This window comes from Pithys albifrons, chromosome 2, assembly GCF_047495875.1.
Source record: "Pithys albifrons albifrons isolate INPA30051 chromosome 2, PitAlb_v1, whole genome shotgun sequence".
NCBI classification, from domain to species: domain Eukaryota; kingdom Metazoa; phylum Chordata; class Aves; order Passeriformes; family Thamnophilidae; genus Pithys; species Pithys albifrons.
Genome location: NC_092459.1, coordinates 20,583,892 through 20,597,337, shown reverse-complemented (window position 1 = coordinate 20,597,337; position 13,446 = coordinate 20,583,892). Strand labels below are relative to the sequence as shown.

The following is a 13,446-nucleotide window of genomic DNA, read 5'->3' as shown; positions in this document are numbered from 1 at the left end:
GCTATTTCACCATCTAAATGAAAACTGCTTTTCACTGCCTGCAGCCATAGTTATTTTGTATGACTATATTTTTGCAATATTTACAAAATAGAATTTGATAAAAAGTTCTTTTACTTCATTCAAAGAAAGTCAGCAAGATTTGTGGGATGCTTTTCTTGAAAATAGATCTATAAGGAACTTTATTGAAGGACTGTTAAATCAAGTCTTAAATAAGTTTTGAAAATTATGATGTCTGTTATATACTGAAATATTTTTTACAAGTAGGTTCTATAATCTAATTTTGCCTTATTTGTGTAAGGAATACTGTTTAAAACAAACAAACAAGCAAAAACCAACACCAAAAGCAAAGCCAAATAGTTTGTTATAATTGTTGGACAAGTATTTATTACTTAATTCTGTAAATTCTAACTGTAATATATTTCATTCTTTCTTTTGACAGTATTACCTAGTCACACATGTGGCAACCCAGGAGAAATACCTAAAGGAGTACTTCATGGAACAAGATTCAACATTGGAGATAAAATCAGATATAGCTGCATCTCTGGTTACATCCTAGAAGGCCATGCCATGTTGACATGTATTGTGAGTCCTGGAAATGGTGCATCATGGGATTTTCCAGTTCCTTTTTGCAGAGGTAAAAATGAAGTCATGAAATATCTTTTAAATATTCAGACAATATTTAAGCAGCAGATTAAATAAATTTATTTGGAGGTGGTTGGATTTTTTTTTCCTAATTTCTAAATATAAATGTAGTAATGTTCTATCTAAAAATATACATCATTTAAAACCTGTAATAACAAAAGCAGTAACTCTTCAGATGTTAGCTCCTGGTCTTTTTATTTTTTTTTCCTTTTCATTTACATGGGACAGAGCTACATCAATTTGATAGCAGGACCTGGCAAATGATTTTTCAAATTCCTGCTTTGGAAAGTTTCTGCCAGGAAAAGGCTTCAATGATGTAAACTTTGAAGGGTGGTCTAGTCTCTTTGAATCCCACTTCTGCTCAAAGTATGGATAACTTCAAAGTTGTGTCAGATTTCTGTCTTTTGCCCAGTTGAAAATTTAATATCTCCATGGATGCAGATTCTAAAGCCTTTCTGGAAACCTGTTGTGGTGTCCGGGTGCCCTCATTCTTATGTCCAATTTAAATTAGAATTTTATAAATTATGTCAATTTTTTCTTCTTCTGTTGTGGGTCTGTGTCCTGGGTTGAGCTGGCAAAACACCAGCTGTCCAGGACAGGGTGAAAAGGGTTCCTCCTCCCCCCAACCAGCTACGGGAAAAAGAAGAGGGAGAGAAAAAAAACCCTCAGAAGCAAGTTTATGCTGAAACTAACTACATGTATTTATACAGAGAAGAGAAAATTAAGAGGAAACTACAATATAACACACACTTACACAAGTTATGTATAACAAGAAATAATTTCCCACTTCCCAGTAAACACAAATTCTACCATTTTAACTACAAATCATTCTAGAGAAGTCATTTCTTCAGAGACAGACTTAAGCAGAGAGAAAAGCTAAGAACAAACATTTTACTTCCCTAAGATAACATGATGTTAAGCCGGTGCTCTGGGCTTGGGCCTCCCCATCCCTCCTGGGACAGCAGAGTGTCTTGCTGGCACCACAGCTGTGAAGCAACTGAACTAAGCCACTCCCACACACCAGCTCTTACCCCTTTTGAGATGATGCAATATGGTATGGAATACAATGTTATTGGCTAGAAGAAGTCAACTGTTAGCTAGCTCAGCCCAGCTCAAGTCAGCTGACAATTTCAGGCCTAATCTGAACTTTAAAGCCTAATTTTTTGGCCTACTTGGCTAAACCCATAACAGTCTGTGAAAAGATTCTGCCTCCATTTTTCCTAAACTGAACACTGCAGTAAGATTTTCACTTAACCGTCACTTGTCCAAGATGAAAAAAAAACATTTCCTTCATCCTCTTTTTTTCATCCATCACATTCTTCAGCATCTTGACAATTTTAGTGGCCATTCTCTGGACTTGTTCTAGTCTGCCTATGTCAGAATCTCTAATACTGGAGAATGCTGTACTGGACAAAGTATTCCAGATGTGGCCTCCTGAGTGTTAAGCAGATTAACTCTCTCTCTTTAGCTGCTGGTTATGTTCTTGCTCATGCAACCCAATATGAAGTAAGCCTTTAATACTGCAGAATTGCACCACAGACTCAGCTTGTATTTCATCAGGAATTCAGGTCCTTTTTGTTAGAGCTGCCACCTAGCAAACAATTTTTGCATGGGATGATGCTGTTCCAGGTGTAGAACTTTGCAGTTCTGTTTTGGAATTTCAGGAGAATTCTGTCATTTTTCTAGCTTGTCAAATCCTGTCATAAAAATCTGTCTGAATGGTAGTCCTGCCCTTCAGGATGCCATCTGCAAACCCTTTCAGGGTGTATTCAGTCCCCTACTTCAGACTGTATTATATAAATGTATTATATAAATTCAACCCCAGTTTGAATCTTCAGGAAGTGCTCCAAATCACTGAACACTAGTTTGACTTTAAGCAATTGGCCCTTGCTGTCTCAGCCTGATGGTCCAGACATTTTCCACTCACATATTAGTCTACCCATCCAGTACATATGCCCTCAATTTGTCTACAAGGATATAGTGGAGAACTGCTGTGAAAACTTCGTCGACATCAAGCTAAATCCTTTCATAAATGAAAGAAGTGAGATAGTCAAGAATGATTTATATTGGCAAAGGCTGGCTGTTCCTGTTCACCTTTGAGTCCTTTGTGTGCTTGTGAATGGTTTTCATAAACACTTTCACCATAATTTTCTGAAGGTCTGAGGTGAACTTGACAGATAGATAGTTGCTAGGATCCTTACTTTTTTTTTTTAATGAGAAATAAAAAAATTATTTTTTTCTGGTCATGAGTATCACCTTTGGATTGTCACAACCTTTCAAAGATGATACACTGCAGCCCCGCACTGTGGCACACCAAGAAGTCCTGGGTACACGCAGTCAAGTACCATGAACTTGCACATATCCTGTTTATTTCTATAATTCCTTGTATGGTCTCTCCTGTGCTGTGGCTAGTACTTTTCTTCATAAAACTTCTCTATTTTATTGAGAATTGGGAGGCCTGAGGGTAGCCTGATGAAGAGAGATGCAAAGAGGACACTGAGTGTCCCAGTCTTTTCTATGTTTTCATCCCAAGGTCACTTACCCTACCGATGCAGCAGACCACCATGTCCTTCATTTTACTTGTGTTGTTGTTCCACCTATGGAATGGTTTCTAGAATGGCTACTCTTCCTATTCCTCACCAGTTTAATTTCATTTGAGCTTCATCCTTTCTCCTTTGATCTGTGTATTCCTGAGCAACACGTTTCAGTATAGAATCTGGTGGTGGTCCAAGGTTGGCAATTGGATTTTATCTTAAAGTTCCTCTATTCCTTAGTGATTCTATGATTCCATAACTCTTTCAAGTACTTTGTCTCTGTTTTCACATTTCATACACTGAGGTTTTTTTTTTCATATTTCAGTTTAAACATCTCAGTCAGAAATTTCCTGCTAAGTTCCAGCATCCTCCTGTGATGCTTACATATATGAACATATATAGATGCATCATCCCTGAGCTGTAAGAAAGCTGCTCTTGAAGTCAAACAAGCTCTGCTGGGCCCCTTATCCCTTCAAGACATCAGTCCATGAGGTCTTGTTTACTACTTCAGAAATAAGTTGAAATCTGCTAGGCTGAAGTCCAAGAAGTTGATTCTATAACTTATCTTCCTCACTTACACAATAAGCTAATGCTTAATGTGACCAAAGCTTATTTTAGTGGCTCTTTGCTCCTCCATCTAGTTGGCATGTTCAGTGCCTGCATTAATAAAATTATTCCCAGTGACCTCAGAATTGCATTGCTCTGCTGTGCTGTCATCCACAGAGGTGTTGAGGTGATTAAAGTTTCCAGATCCTTATCTGTGAAATTTCTAGTATTTTAAAGCTTTCAACAACTGCTTCATCAGATGGTCTATAGCAGATATTCACCATAATGATCTGTCTCTTGACTTTCCCTTCTCATTCTAGTCCACAGAGGCTCAAGAGCTTGTTGCCTGTAATGGAGCAGAGACCTCTGTTACTTCAACATCTTGCTTTCTGTAGGGTTCAGCCACTCCTTTTCTTTCTGCATTTCCTAAGAGCCCGTCTATCTATTGCAGCCCTGCAGTCAGGTGAACTGTCTCACTAAGTCTCTGATCTTCATAACACCACAGCTCTGTGACTGTATATGCACTTCTAGTTTGTCCAGTATGCTTCCCATGAAGCACATTTTTCAGTGCAAGCATTTCAAATGGGCTTCCAGTCAGGTTGCTTTCTGAGAGGGTGGGAGAGAAACATTCATTGCTCTGCCCTGTGTTCTTCCCTGGACCTGTTCTCCCACTTGCCCTTATGTTTTTGCCTGTCCTCCCACCAAACTTTGTTTAGAAGCCTCTTCACTAGGTCAACAAAACTGTTCCCCTGTTTGGCCAGGCAGATCCAATGTTTCCCCTCCTGTACTAATTCCTTAAGAACTCTGTGATCTAAGAGGTCAAAGCCTTGCTGCCGAGCACTGGCTCCTTGGGCAAGTGTTGTTCTGCAGGAATCTGATAGTCCTACCCAAGCTTTTCCCCTTGTATTAAGGAGAACCCCTCTGGTCTCCTGTGCTCTTCATTCTGATCTCATGCCCTGTGTACACTTCACTGCTCACACTCTCCCTTGGCAGTATTATTGTATCCTGTAATAATTTGTAAAGGTTACTTGTGCCTGAAGAGTCTTACAATGTAATTCCTTGCAAAAAGGAAATATTTTATGATTTTTTTGTGCTGGAAAAAAAAATACAAGGGTTAATAATCAAAAAACAACAGACATTTTGGTAATATTCATTGTTTGTATCTCATTTAGATCAGTAGTTAACAGAGATCTTTTAGTAGTGCTTCAAAACAGAAAAAAACCCCAACAAAACCCAAAACTTCTAACCATTCGATGTCTGATTTTAAATGTTGTTATTTTTTAATTTTTTGTCCTAATAAGAGATAGTAAACAGATTTCAGAAAAATATACATGTCGTAAGTCCATGGTATCATCAGTGTCTACTAATATTTCTAGAGATACTGGCATTATATTTCTGTTTTGGCAATGTTTGCTGCATACAAATATCTTTAGAGAACTGCAGTTTTGTTCATAATTTGTAACTCTGTGAATTGAACCTAGTAATAAAAAATCAAGTGGGGTCCTTAACCTCCTGTAGAACTTAGATGAAATCCAAAGAATTCTGTAAACATTGTCGAGAAATGAGAGCTGTAACAGGAAAGTTACTTAACATGTAATGATTTATGTGAGCTCAGCCATTCCCTCGATGGATTTATAGTTTTTGTGGAATGTGGATTTGATAAGAGATTTTAGACATTCCTTATTTCATTTTATCAGTCAGGAACATATGCCATGAGGTGGCCCTTTCCATTCACTATGTCTTCAAGCAAGAAATATTCCCCTATTGTTTCTCTAAGAACCTTGATCTTTTCCATGAAAGCATCTTTTGTTACAGTTTTGTTTCTAGATTGTATTCTTTCTTGTCATCATAAACTAATTTCATGCCATACATGCAAGATAATATAACAGAGTTAAATAAAACTACAAGGTTCATATTCTAAAAAATTGTAACAGCCTTGTTCTCTGTGGTATGTTCCTCTTAGCTTTGCTGATGCAGAAATAATTAGTTTTCTGTGTGCTGTTGCTTAATAATTTCAGAAGCATTAAGAAGCTGTTGTCCAATAATTTATACATTGTCTACCTATACAGCTGCTGTTTTAGGTAGAAGAATTCCTAGTAAATTACTAAGCCTGCAGGAACATGTAGACAGCATTGACTGTTGTATCTGCCATTTTGTTTCTCCAACTGCTGCTTAGAACTTGCTTTTTAAACTATAGTGAGAGTGGTAGAGCTGAACTGTGCTGCAAACTCTTTGATGGTTTATAATGAACTCTGAACAGAAATCAAATGAGCAGTCACTGACATTTTTAGAAAGTTTTGAGAATATGACTATAAAGACATTTGGTTTTAGGGTTGTTTTTTTTTTTCTTTCAATAAACCACCCCCAGATTCCACAAACTAGAAAACAGTCCCCAGAGAAAAGTTCAAAGGTAAATCCTGAAAGACAAGGTAATTTTTAAAACTTAGTCCTGGTTTTTCATATGCTAAATCAAAACCACTCTGGATTTTTGTGCTATTGTAAGATAACCAGACATTACCACGTATTTCAACAAAAAAATTGGTCCCCTACAAAAATATTCAGAGAGAATCAATTGCCCACCTAAATCCTTTTCTTATGTTTTTTTTTTCCTGATAGTTAAAAAGGCCTTTGTTGTCTCTATCACAGGTACCATAATAGTGTCACCCAAAATGTTTGCCTTGTTTGTCTTGAGGTTGAAATACTGTGCAGTATGAGTCTGAAACACTTTGAAAGTTAATTTCCTTCTCTTCAGTATTTCCACTAATAGCTGATTTATGATATATGACTACTTTTAAATGAACTTTATATAATTAGGTTCTCAATTCTCAGTAATTCTGAGAATCCCTAGTTGCTTATAGTTGCATGAGTTGAGATTTTTATGAAGCTAACATTAGGAATACAAATTGGATTACTGATATTACAATGGTAAGCTTTTTCTCACAATGAAAATAGCTGTGAAGGGAAGATCATGTAATATATTATCATTAAAAAGACATCCAATTATTGGAGGGAAAATAAATAAGACAAACCAATAAAAGAGATCATATGCCAGAAAGGTTCAAAGGGAACAAGTCATAACTAATCAGGTTCCATATTTAAGAAATATTATTGGGGAATTGGTTTAGTAAAAAATATATATTTTACATATATATCTATGTGTGTGTGTGTATATATATATATATATATATATAAAATAGAAAAGCTATTCCTAGAATAAAGGAGATAGGAAGTAGAGTTTATGGTTCACAATAGAGTGAAATAAACTGAATACAGAAAATCAGAGCTGGTATTTTTGAAACAACTAGCAGAGAGAAATTGATGGTTTTGGTATTATCCATACCTGCTAAGGTAGCAAGTAATTCTCTGATGTAATTTATTCTTTGCCTCTGAGGTTCAGACAAATATGGTTTTATAAGTTTAAGGAGAAGAAAAAAATGTCCTGATCCCATCATTTGTCCATGTTTATAGGTAAAAAATCTAAAACAAAACAAAACAAACCAAATCAAACAAACAACAAAAAAAACCAAACAAAAAACCCAACAAAGGAAAGAAAAAATTCCCAATAACTCTGCCTTTCGATGTTATATTAAATGATAAAACAAGAATATTTTCCAAAAGCTAATTTTTAGAATGGCTTGGCTGATTCCTGTCTAAGCAATAATCTGAATAGGTGTAATGTTTACACTGAGATGAAATTTGGAATAAACTTCCTTGTGACTAGTCGGAGAATGTGTTTAAGGAAAAGCAGATAGAAGATACTGTATAATTTCTTACACAGTAATGGAGGACTGACTAGATCACACCCAATGGGGATATGGACATATCTACAAGCATTCGTTCTTATATATCTATGTGTGTGTATATGTATATATATATTTACATGTGCATATATTTATGTTTAGATGTTCGTGTTCTAACATGTGTCAGTAGGTATGGAGGGACCTGATAAGAAAATGAAAAGATGCCAGGTCAAACTGGAACTGTAAATTAAGGTGCCTAGAAAATGGGAACAAGTGAAAAATGAGACAAATTGTATAATGAAAATATATGAAAGATATCCAGAATGATACTTTACTGTTAAAGAATAAACCCCCAAACTTTAGTCTGACCATTAGGAACATAAGCACCGTTAACTTCAGAGTAAAATTCATTTTCTAAAAATGAAAAACAAACCTCAGGGCAGTCATAAAAAGATAAAGGATTGGATAACTGCACAGAGACTACTGGGAATAACTAGATTAATTTTTCTAATTATAAAAAAAAAAATTGTAAAATTTGCAACAGTTGTTAATGTGTTCCAAAAAATTCAGCCTTTTCTCTTTAAAATTAGGGCTTTACTATTAATTTGTTGTAGACTGTTCCTTTAAGGGATCATTATCAGCATTAAAAATATATTCTCAAGTGAAGGATAATCATATCTCTGGAAAACAGCTTAGGATACTTAATTGAAAAAGAAGATAATATTTACAAGATATCCAGAAGACTGATCTTTTATTTCTGGGGGAGAGGGAGTATGAGATTACTGCTGACTAATTTTTGAACTTCTTAACTGGAAACCAAGTTCTTGCATAAAAATGTGGCAGAGTTGGAGTTTTGATTTTAAGTTTGCTCAAGTACAAACTATCAGTTAATAAATTAACTTTTCTGCCAGGTTAGCAAATAATTAGTTCATCTCTATTTCTGTATTATTTGAAATTTATAACTATGTTGACTAAGACATGAGATATCCTGTCTAGAGTAGATAGAGCAGAAATAGATCTTTGTAATATAACAAACATATGATAGGAAAAAAATAATTAAAGGTTGCTAAATTAAGCACAACATTTACAAATTGAAAACAACCAGTACAAGACTACCCATCTGAGTCCAATAGTGTCAGGGCCCATAACTACAGGATGACTCTACTGGGGTCTATTTAGATCAAGCTCCCTGAAATCTCAAAGATAGAAAATGTTTGTCTTCATCTGCAATGATAGTCCACAGGTCCCTAAACAAATTGCAACAATTTATGTGTTTCTATTTTGTAAACACTATTAACTTGATGTGAGAATCTGATTACTTAATAGATGTGAAATAGACACTCTTTTCCTAAACCACAATAATTTCTGAAAATTTAACAAAATACCCTCAAACCATTCTACTTAGGAATCAATCCAAATTATTTTGAAGTGGCCTTTTATAGACATGGAGAGAGAAGTAAAATTAATCTTAGATGCATGGTCTAATGATTATATAATTTATGTGAAGTTGATCAACAGCAATAGAAGAAATTGAGAAAGGGAGGCAAACAGATTTGAGCCCTTATCTGACATGCAGTACATCTCGATTCAAGTGATCATAGGAAAAAAAAATAAACAACTAACATGCTTTGATTTTTTATAACACAGAAAAGCACAAGGGTTGGCTTTTACCTATTCTAAATAAAGTCTGTAGAAATCTAAAACACTAAGGGAGATAAGCAAGTAAAAGTGTATATTTTTATGGTTAAAGAGCTAACTGCCTGTTAGAACTAAATTAGGTGAATTATCAACGAATGTGCAATGCTAATGCTACACCATTGTAACACTTTGTGATGTTTTTGATCATTATGAATCTGGCAGTTTAGCAGTTTGACAGTAGGCAGTGACATGCTAAAATTTATTTTTAAACTTTTCATTGATACACTGTGGCTTGGTTTTAGATTTTTGTCAGTAAGACATTTTAAAAAGGTAATTTTAAAGTCCTATTAAAAAAAAAAAACAACAATTTAACTAACTCCTCATATTAATAGTTTCCAAAGCACACAAAGCATGTGTTTATTAAAATTATCATTCATGATTATTTCATACATGTGTTCTCTGTATTGAAGAATTTAATGAGTTGCAATTTTCTACTTTTTCACACATGAACTACAGAAAAATGCCATTTAATAAAGTATTGAATAAATCATAGAATCTTACGATGTCTCAAGTTGGAAGGGACCCATAAGTCCAACTTCCTGGTCCTTGCTGGACTACCTAAAATTAAACCGGTATGAATAAGACCATCCTCCATATGCTCCTTGAATTCTGACAGGCTTGACCTTTTCTCTGGTGAGCCTGTTTTACTCACTGATCACCCTCTCAGCGAAGAACCTTTTCCTGATATCCAGTATGAGTCCTCTGACACAGCTTCATTCTCTTCCCTTGTGTCCTATCAATGGTCACCAGAGAGAGGAGATCAGCATCTCCCTGCCTTCTTCTGCCTGCCTTCAGTAATTTGATAAAGTCATCCCTCAGCCTTTTCCAGGCTAACCAAGCCAAGCAACCTCAACCTCACCTCCTAAGTCTTGCCCTTGAAACCTCATCTGCACACACTCTAATAGTCAGATGTCCTTCTTATACTGAGACATCGAAAACTGCACACAGTACCTGAGGTGGGGCCATAACACAGATGTGTATAGTGGGGCAATTTCCTTCCTTGACCAGCTAGTGCTGCTTTGCCCCATGCCCCCTAGGCCAGGGCTGGCCCTCCTGGCTGCCAGGGCACTGTTGACTCATATTCAACTTGCCATCCACCAGGATCTCCAGATCTCTCTCCATGAACTTGTCTCCAGCCTCAATAAAGAAAGAAGTATTTCTGTGATACTTTTAATAAGGCATGATAAATAATTTATACCCATGGTTTATTTAGAAGCCTGTAAAGCTGCAGTTTTATTTCATTGATAAGACCAATAAAGTATGACTCAAGTTGACAATATGTCATTTGATGAAAACTTATAAAATCTCACTGAACTTTTTAATTGCATCTATTCTGTTGCTAGTGATAGAGAAGTAAGGAAATGACATCAGAAAAATAAACTTTATTACTATGAATTTTGTACTTTAAGTCACAACTATGCTTTTGTCAGTTATGCTGTAAGAGTAATGTAGTAATATGATCTTTCATGTGAGGACCTTTCGGTATAAAGTGGAATAGCCAATTCCAATCATTTACATTCAGATTCCAAATTAGTTTAGAAAGGTTAGATGGGTTTTAAGGTTTGAGGGTTTTGGTTTTTTCTTATTATGCAATAAACATTATTTTACTTGCATAAACTTACTATTATTTGTTATATTTAAAAAAGGAATATTCCTACCTTATTCTTGGCTATATGCTTAGCAAGGCTTGCATCTTACTTGTAGCAAGATCTCATTAATGCAAAAAACAGTTTACCAAAACTGTCAGATTATTATTTTTGGTGAAATTACTCTTTCTAGTTTGAAGAAAAATGAAGTTTTTCATTGAAAGCCATGATTCCTCAGTGGTACACTTGATTTTTTCTATACATAAAATTGATGGATATGTTTATCTGCTTTATCTAAGCCACACATCTATACAGTATACATTTTTCTGGTCAAGTGGTGCCAGCCATATGTTTTTGCATGTGTGTGTGTGTGTGTGGCTCAGCTTTGTATGAAATGCATATTCTCTAAATTCAGAGCTCTTAATTCCTGACTACTGAGAGATCCAAATGTTTGTAGCTTTATTCTTGAAGTAGTCATTTCTGCTGATAGAAACAGCATTTTGTGCAGTTGCTTACAACTTGAAAATAACCATAAGTGTTTGGAATTAATTACTAGCATGTTTTAAAATGCAATTTGTAAATCACATAGAATTTGAATTCACAAAGCCTCAGGCACTATCTACTGTCAAATTACTCCAAGCACAGTGATGCATTCAGATTCCTGAGCACTGTTCTAGCTCTTTCAAAAGCACAATATAGAGAAGGCCATGGTCAAAAATGATGTTCAGTCCAAGGAGGACAGCTAGCCCTGGGGCCAGCTGCTGAACACAGCCTATGTCCAGACAGTTTGTCACCTACCCTCTGAGCAGTATGACCACATGCTGCACACCTGTGCTCACTCTTAGGCAATGTTTTATGCTTAAGTATTTAATAGTGTGGTTGCCTTGGCCTGTGTGCCACTTATGATGAAGGAAATTCCCAAAATATATGATACTGGAACATGAGATATATGTCAGAGAAGAAAAAACAAAAACAAAAACAAAAAAACCCCAAACAAATCAAAACCAAAAAACAGGTATTTTTGCTGAGGTCTTCCTTTGCATATCCACATATGTCAGAGAAAAAATACTAACTCTCCCATTCTAGTTGGTTTCTGTTATCTTATCCACCTGACTAATGTTTCCTTTCTGTTTCTGTGATAACTTGGTCTCTTGTAAACCTCTTCAAAAATGGTGTTATGAATAGATTAAAAAAGCTCTGGGCAGATATCTGTAGTAGTTTCAGTTTCTTTGGCTCTCATTGGTAATGCACAGTGTATAAATTTAGATTTTTGCATGTGACTGCCAGAAATAATAAACTGCACATCAGCTGTAAAATTTAGAGCTTTAGAGCTCAAAGCTTATTCAAGTGCTTTGCAGCAGGAACAGTGAGTAGTATTGTAATTGCCACTAGCATGTTACTTAATGTCAGTATAAACACTGTGGGAGATGGTGTAGGTGAGAATGCTGTCATAACAAAATTTTACAGCAGTGGCTAGTACCAAAGAGTTATGGCTGACTTAGGATTGTGCATATCTTGCTGGTTACACTGGATGGGAAAATGTGCTTGCTGGCTTTTAAGAATACAGGTAGAATTATTATGAGTTAGTAACTGAAACTTAAAAGTGGTGGCACAGGATTCATGAAGTTAATTTGGGTTTGATTTTTGGTTTTTGGCTGGGATAGATGATGATATAAAATGAAGCACTAGAAAGCTATTCAATTAAAATACAAACAAACAAACCACAACAACAACAAATGCAAAAAAGGAGTAATTCAAGATATCCCTGGATAACAGCTTTGATTCTCCTTTCTGATTTATTATAGTTTTACAGTAGTTTTCAAGTTACTTTAATCCTTGCATATATTATGCACCAGGAAATTTGACTCTGATCCTCAGCTTTGTCTCTGGTTCTTTAATTTTCATGTCCTTCCCCCTTTTATTCCTCAGAGGCACAATGGCCCTTTCAATATGCTCCATATAAAATGCCAGAAATTGAGGAAAGAATCACAGAAATGGTCTGATTTCACCAACAAAAAGGAATCTCTTATGAGAGAAGATCTATTTCAATCCCTATTCCTTCATTTAAAAAAAAAAAAAGAGAACACATAAATATCAGGGTCTAAAAAGTAAGATATGAAATTTATTGAAAAAACTTGCCCTCCTCTGAAAATTTTGTGTTCCAAGAAATGAAATCAGCCTTGGTAGCCAAGGTTATGTTACATTTACATGTAGAAGAATAAAGCTGTTTGAACTCTTCATCAGCTTTCTGTCTTCTTTTTGGTCAAATTAATGGTCCATAGATTATTAAATTTTTTTCTGCTTCTACTTTTCTCCCAATTCTTCCTTTTATTTCAGTCACTTATTAGCTTTTTATCCTCTTTTCATAGTCTCCTTTTTTTAAAAATCTCCAGCCACAGTATTCTTCCTTTAATTCACATGCATCCTTTTTCCTTCAAATCTTCCTTTAAAACTCACTTTCACTCACAGGCAATCACAGTTGTGATTGAGAAGAGCAGCTCTACTTCTACTCCTCTGTTGTCTTAGCTATTCATTTATTACCCTAATTAGACTGTAAGTTCCTTGTGTTATGCACAATATTTTTAAATTTGTATCAAAAAAGGAATCTGTTTCTGTGATTTTGTGTCCAGTGTCACAGAGCCAGATTCTCCATATCGGTTCATACTAGGTGTCTCTGCCTACCTTCATTCTTATTTACCC

At 35.4% G+C, this 13,446-nt stretch overlaps 1 protein-coding gene across 1 annotated transcript in view; it reads left to right on the top strand.

Annotated features, from left to right (window-relative positions):
* Window positions 1-13,446, top strand: part of CSMD1 (CUB and Sushi multiple domains 1) — a 1,094,767-nt gene that overhangs the window by 556,854 nt on the left and 524,467 nt on the right. The window contains exon 4 of the mRNA XM_071548449.1: window positions 440-634. Coding sequence (XP_071404550.1) covers window positions 440-634 — 195 coding nt within the window. The remainder of the gene's footprint in view (window positions 1-439; window positions 635-13,446) is intronic.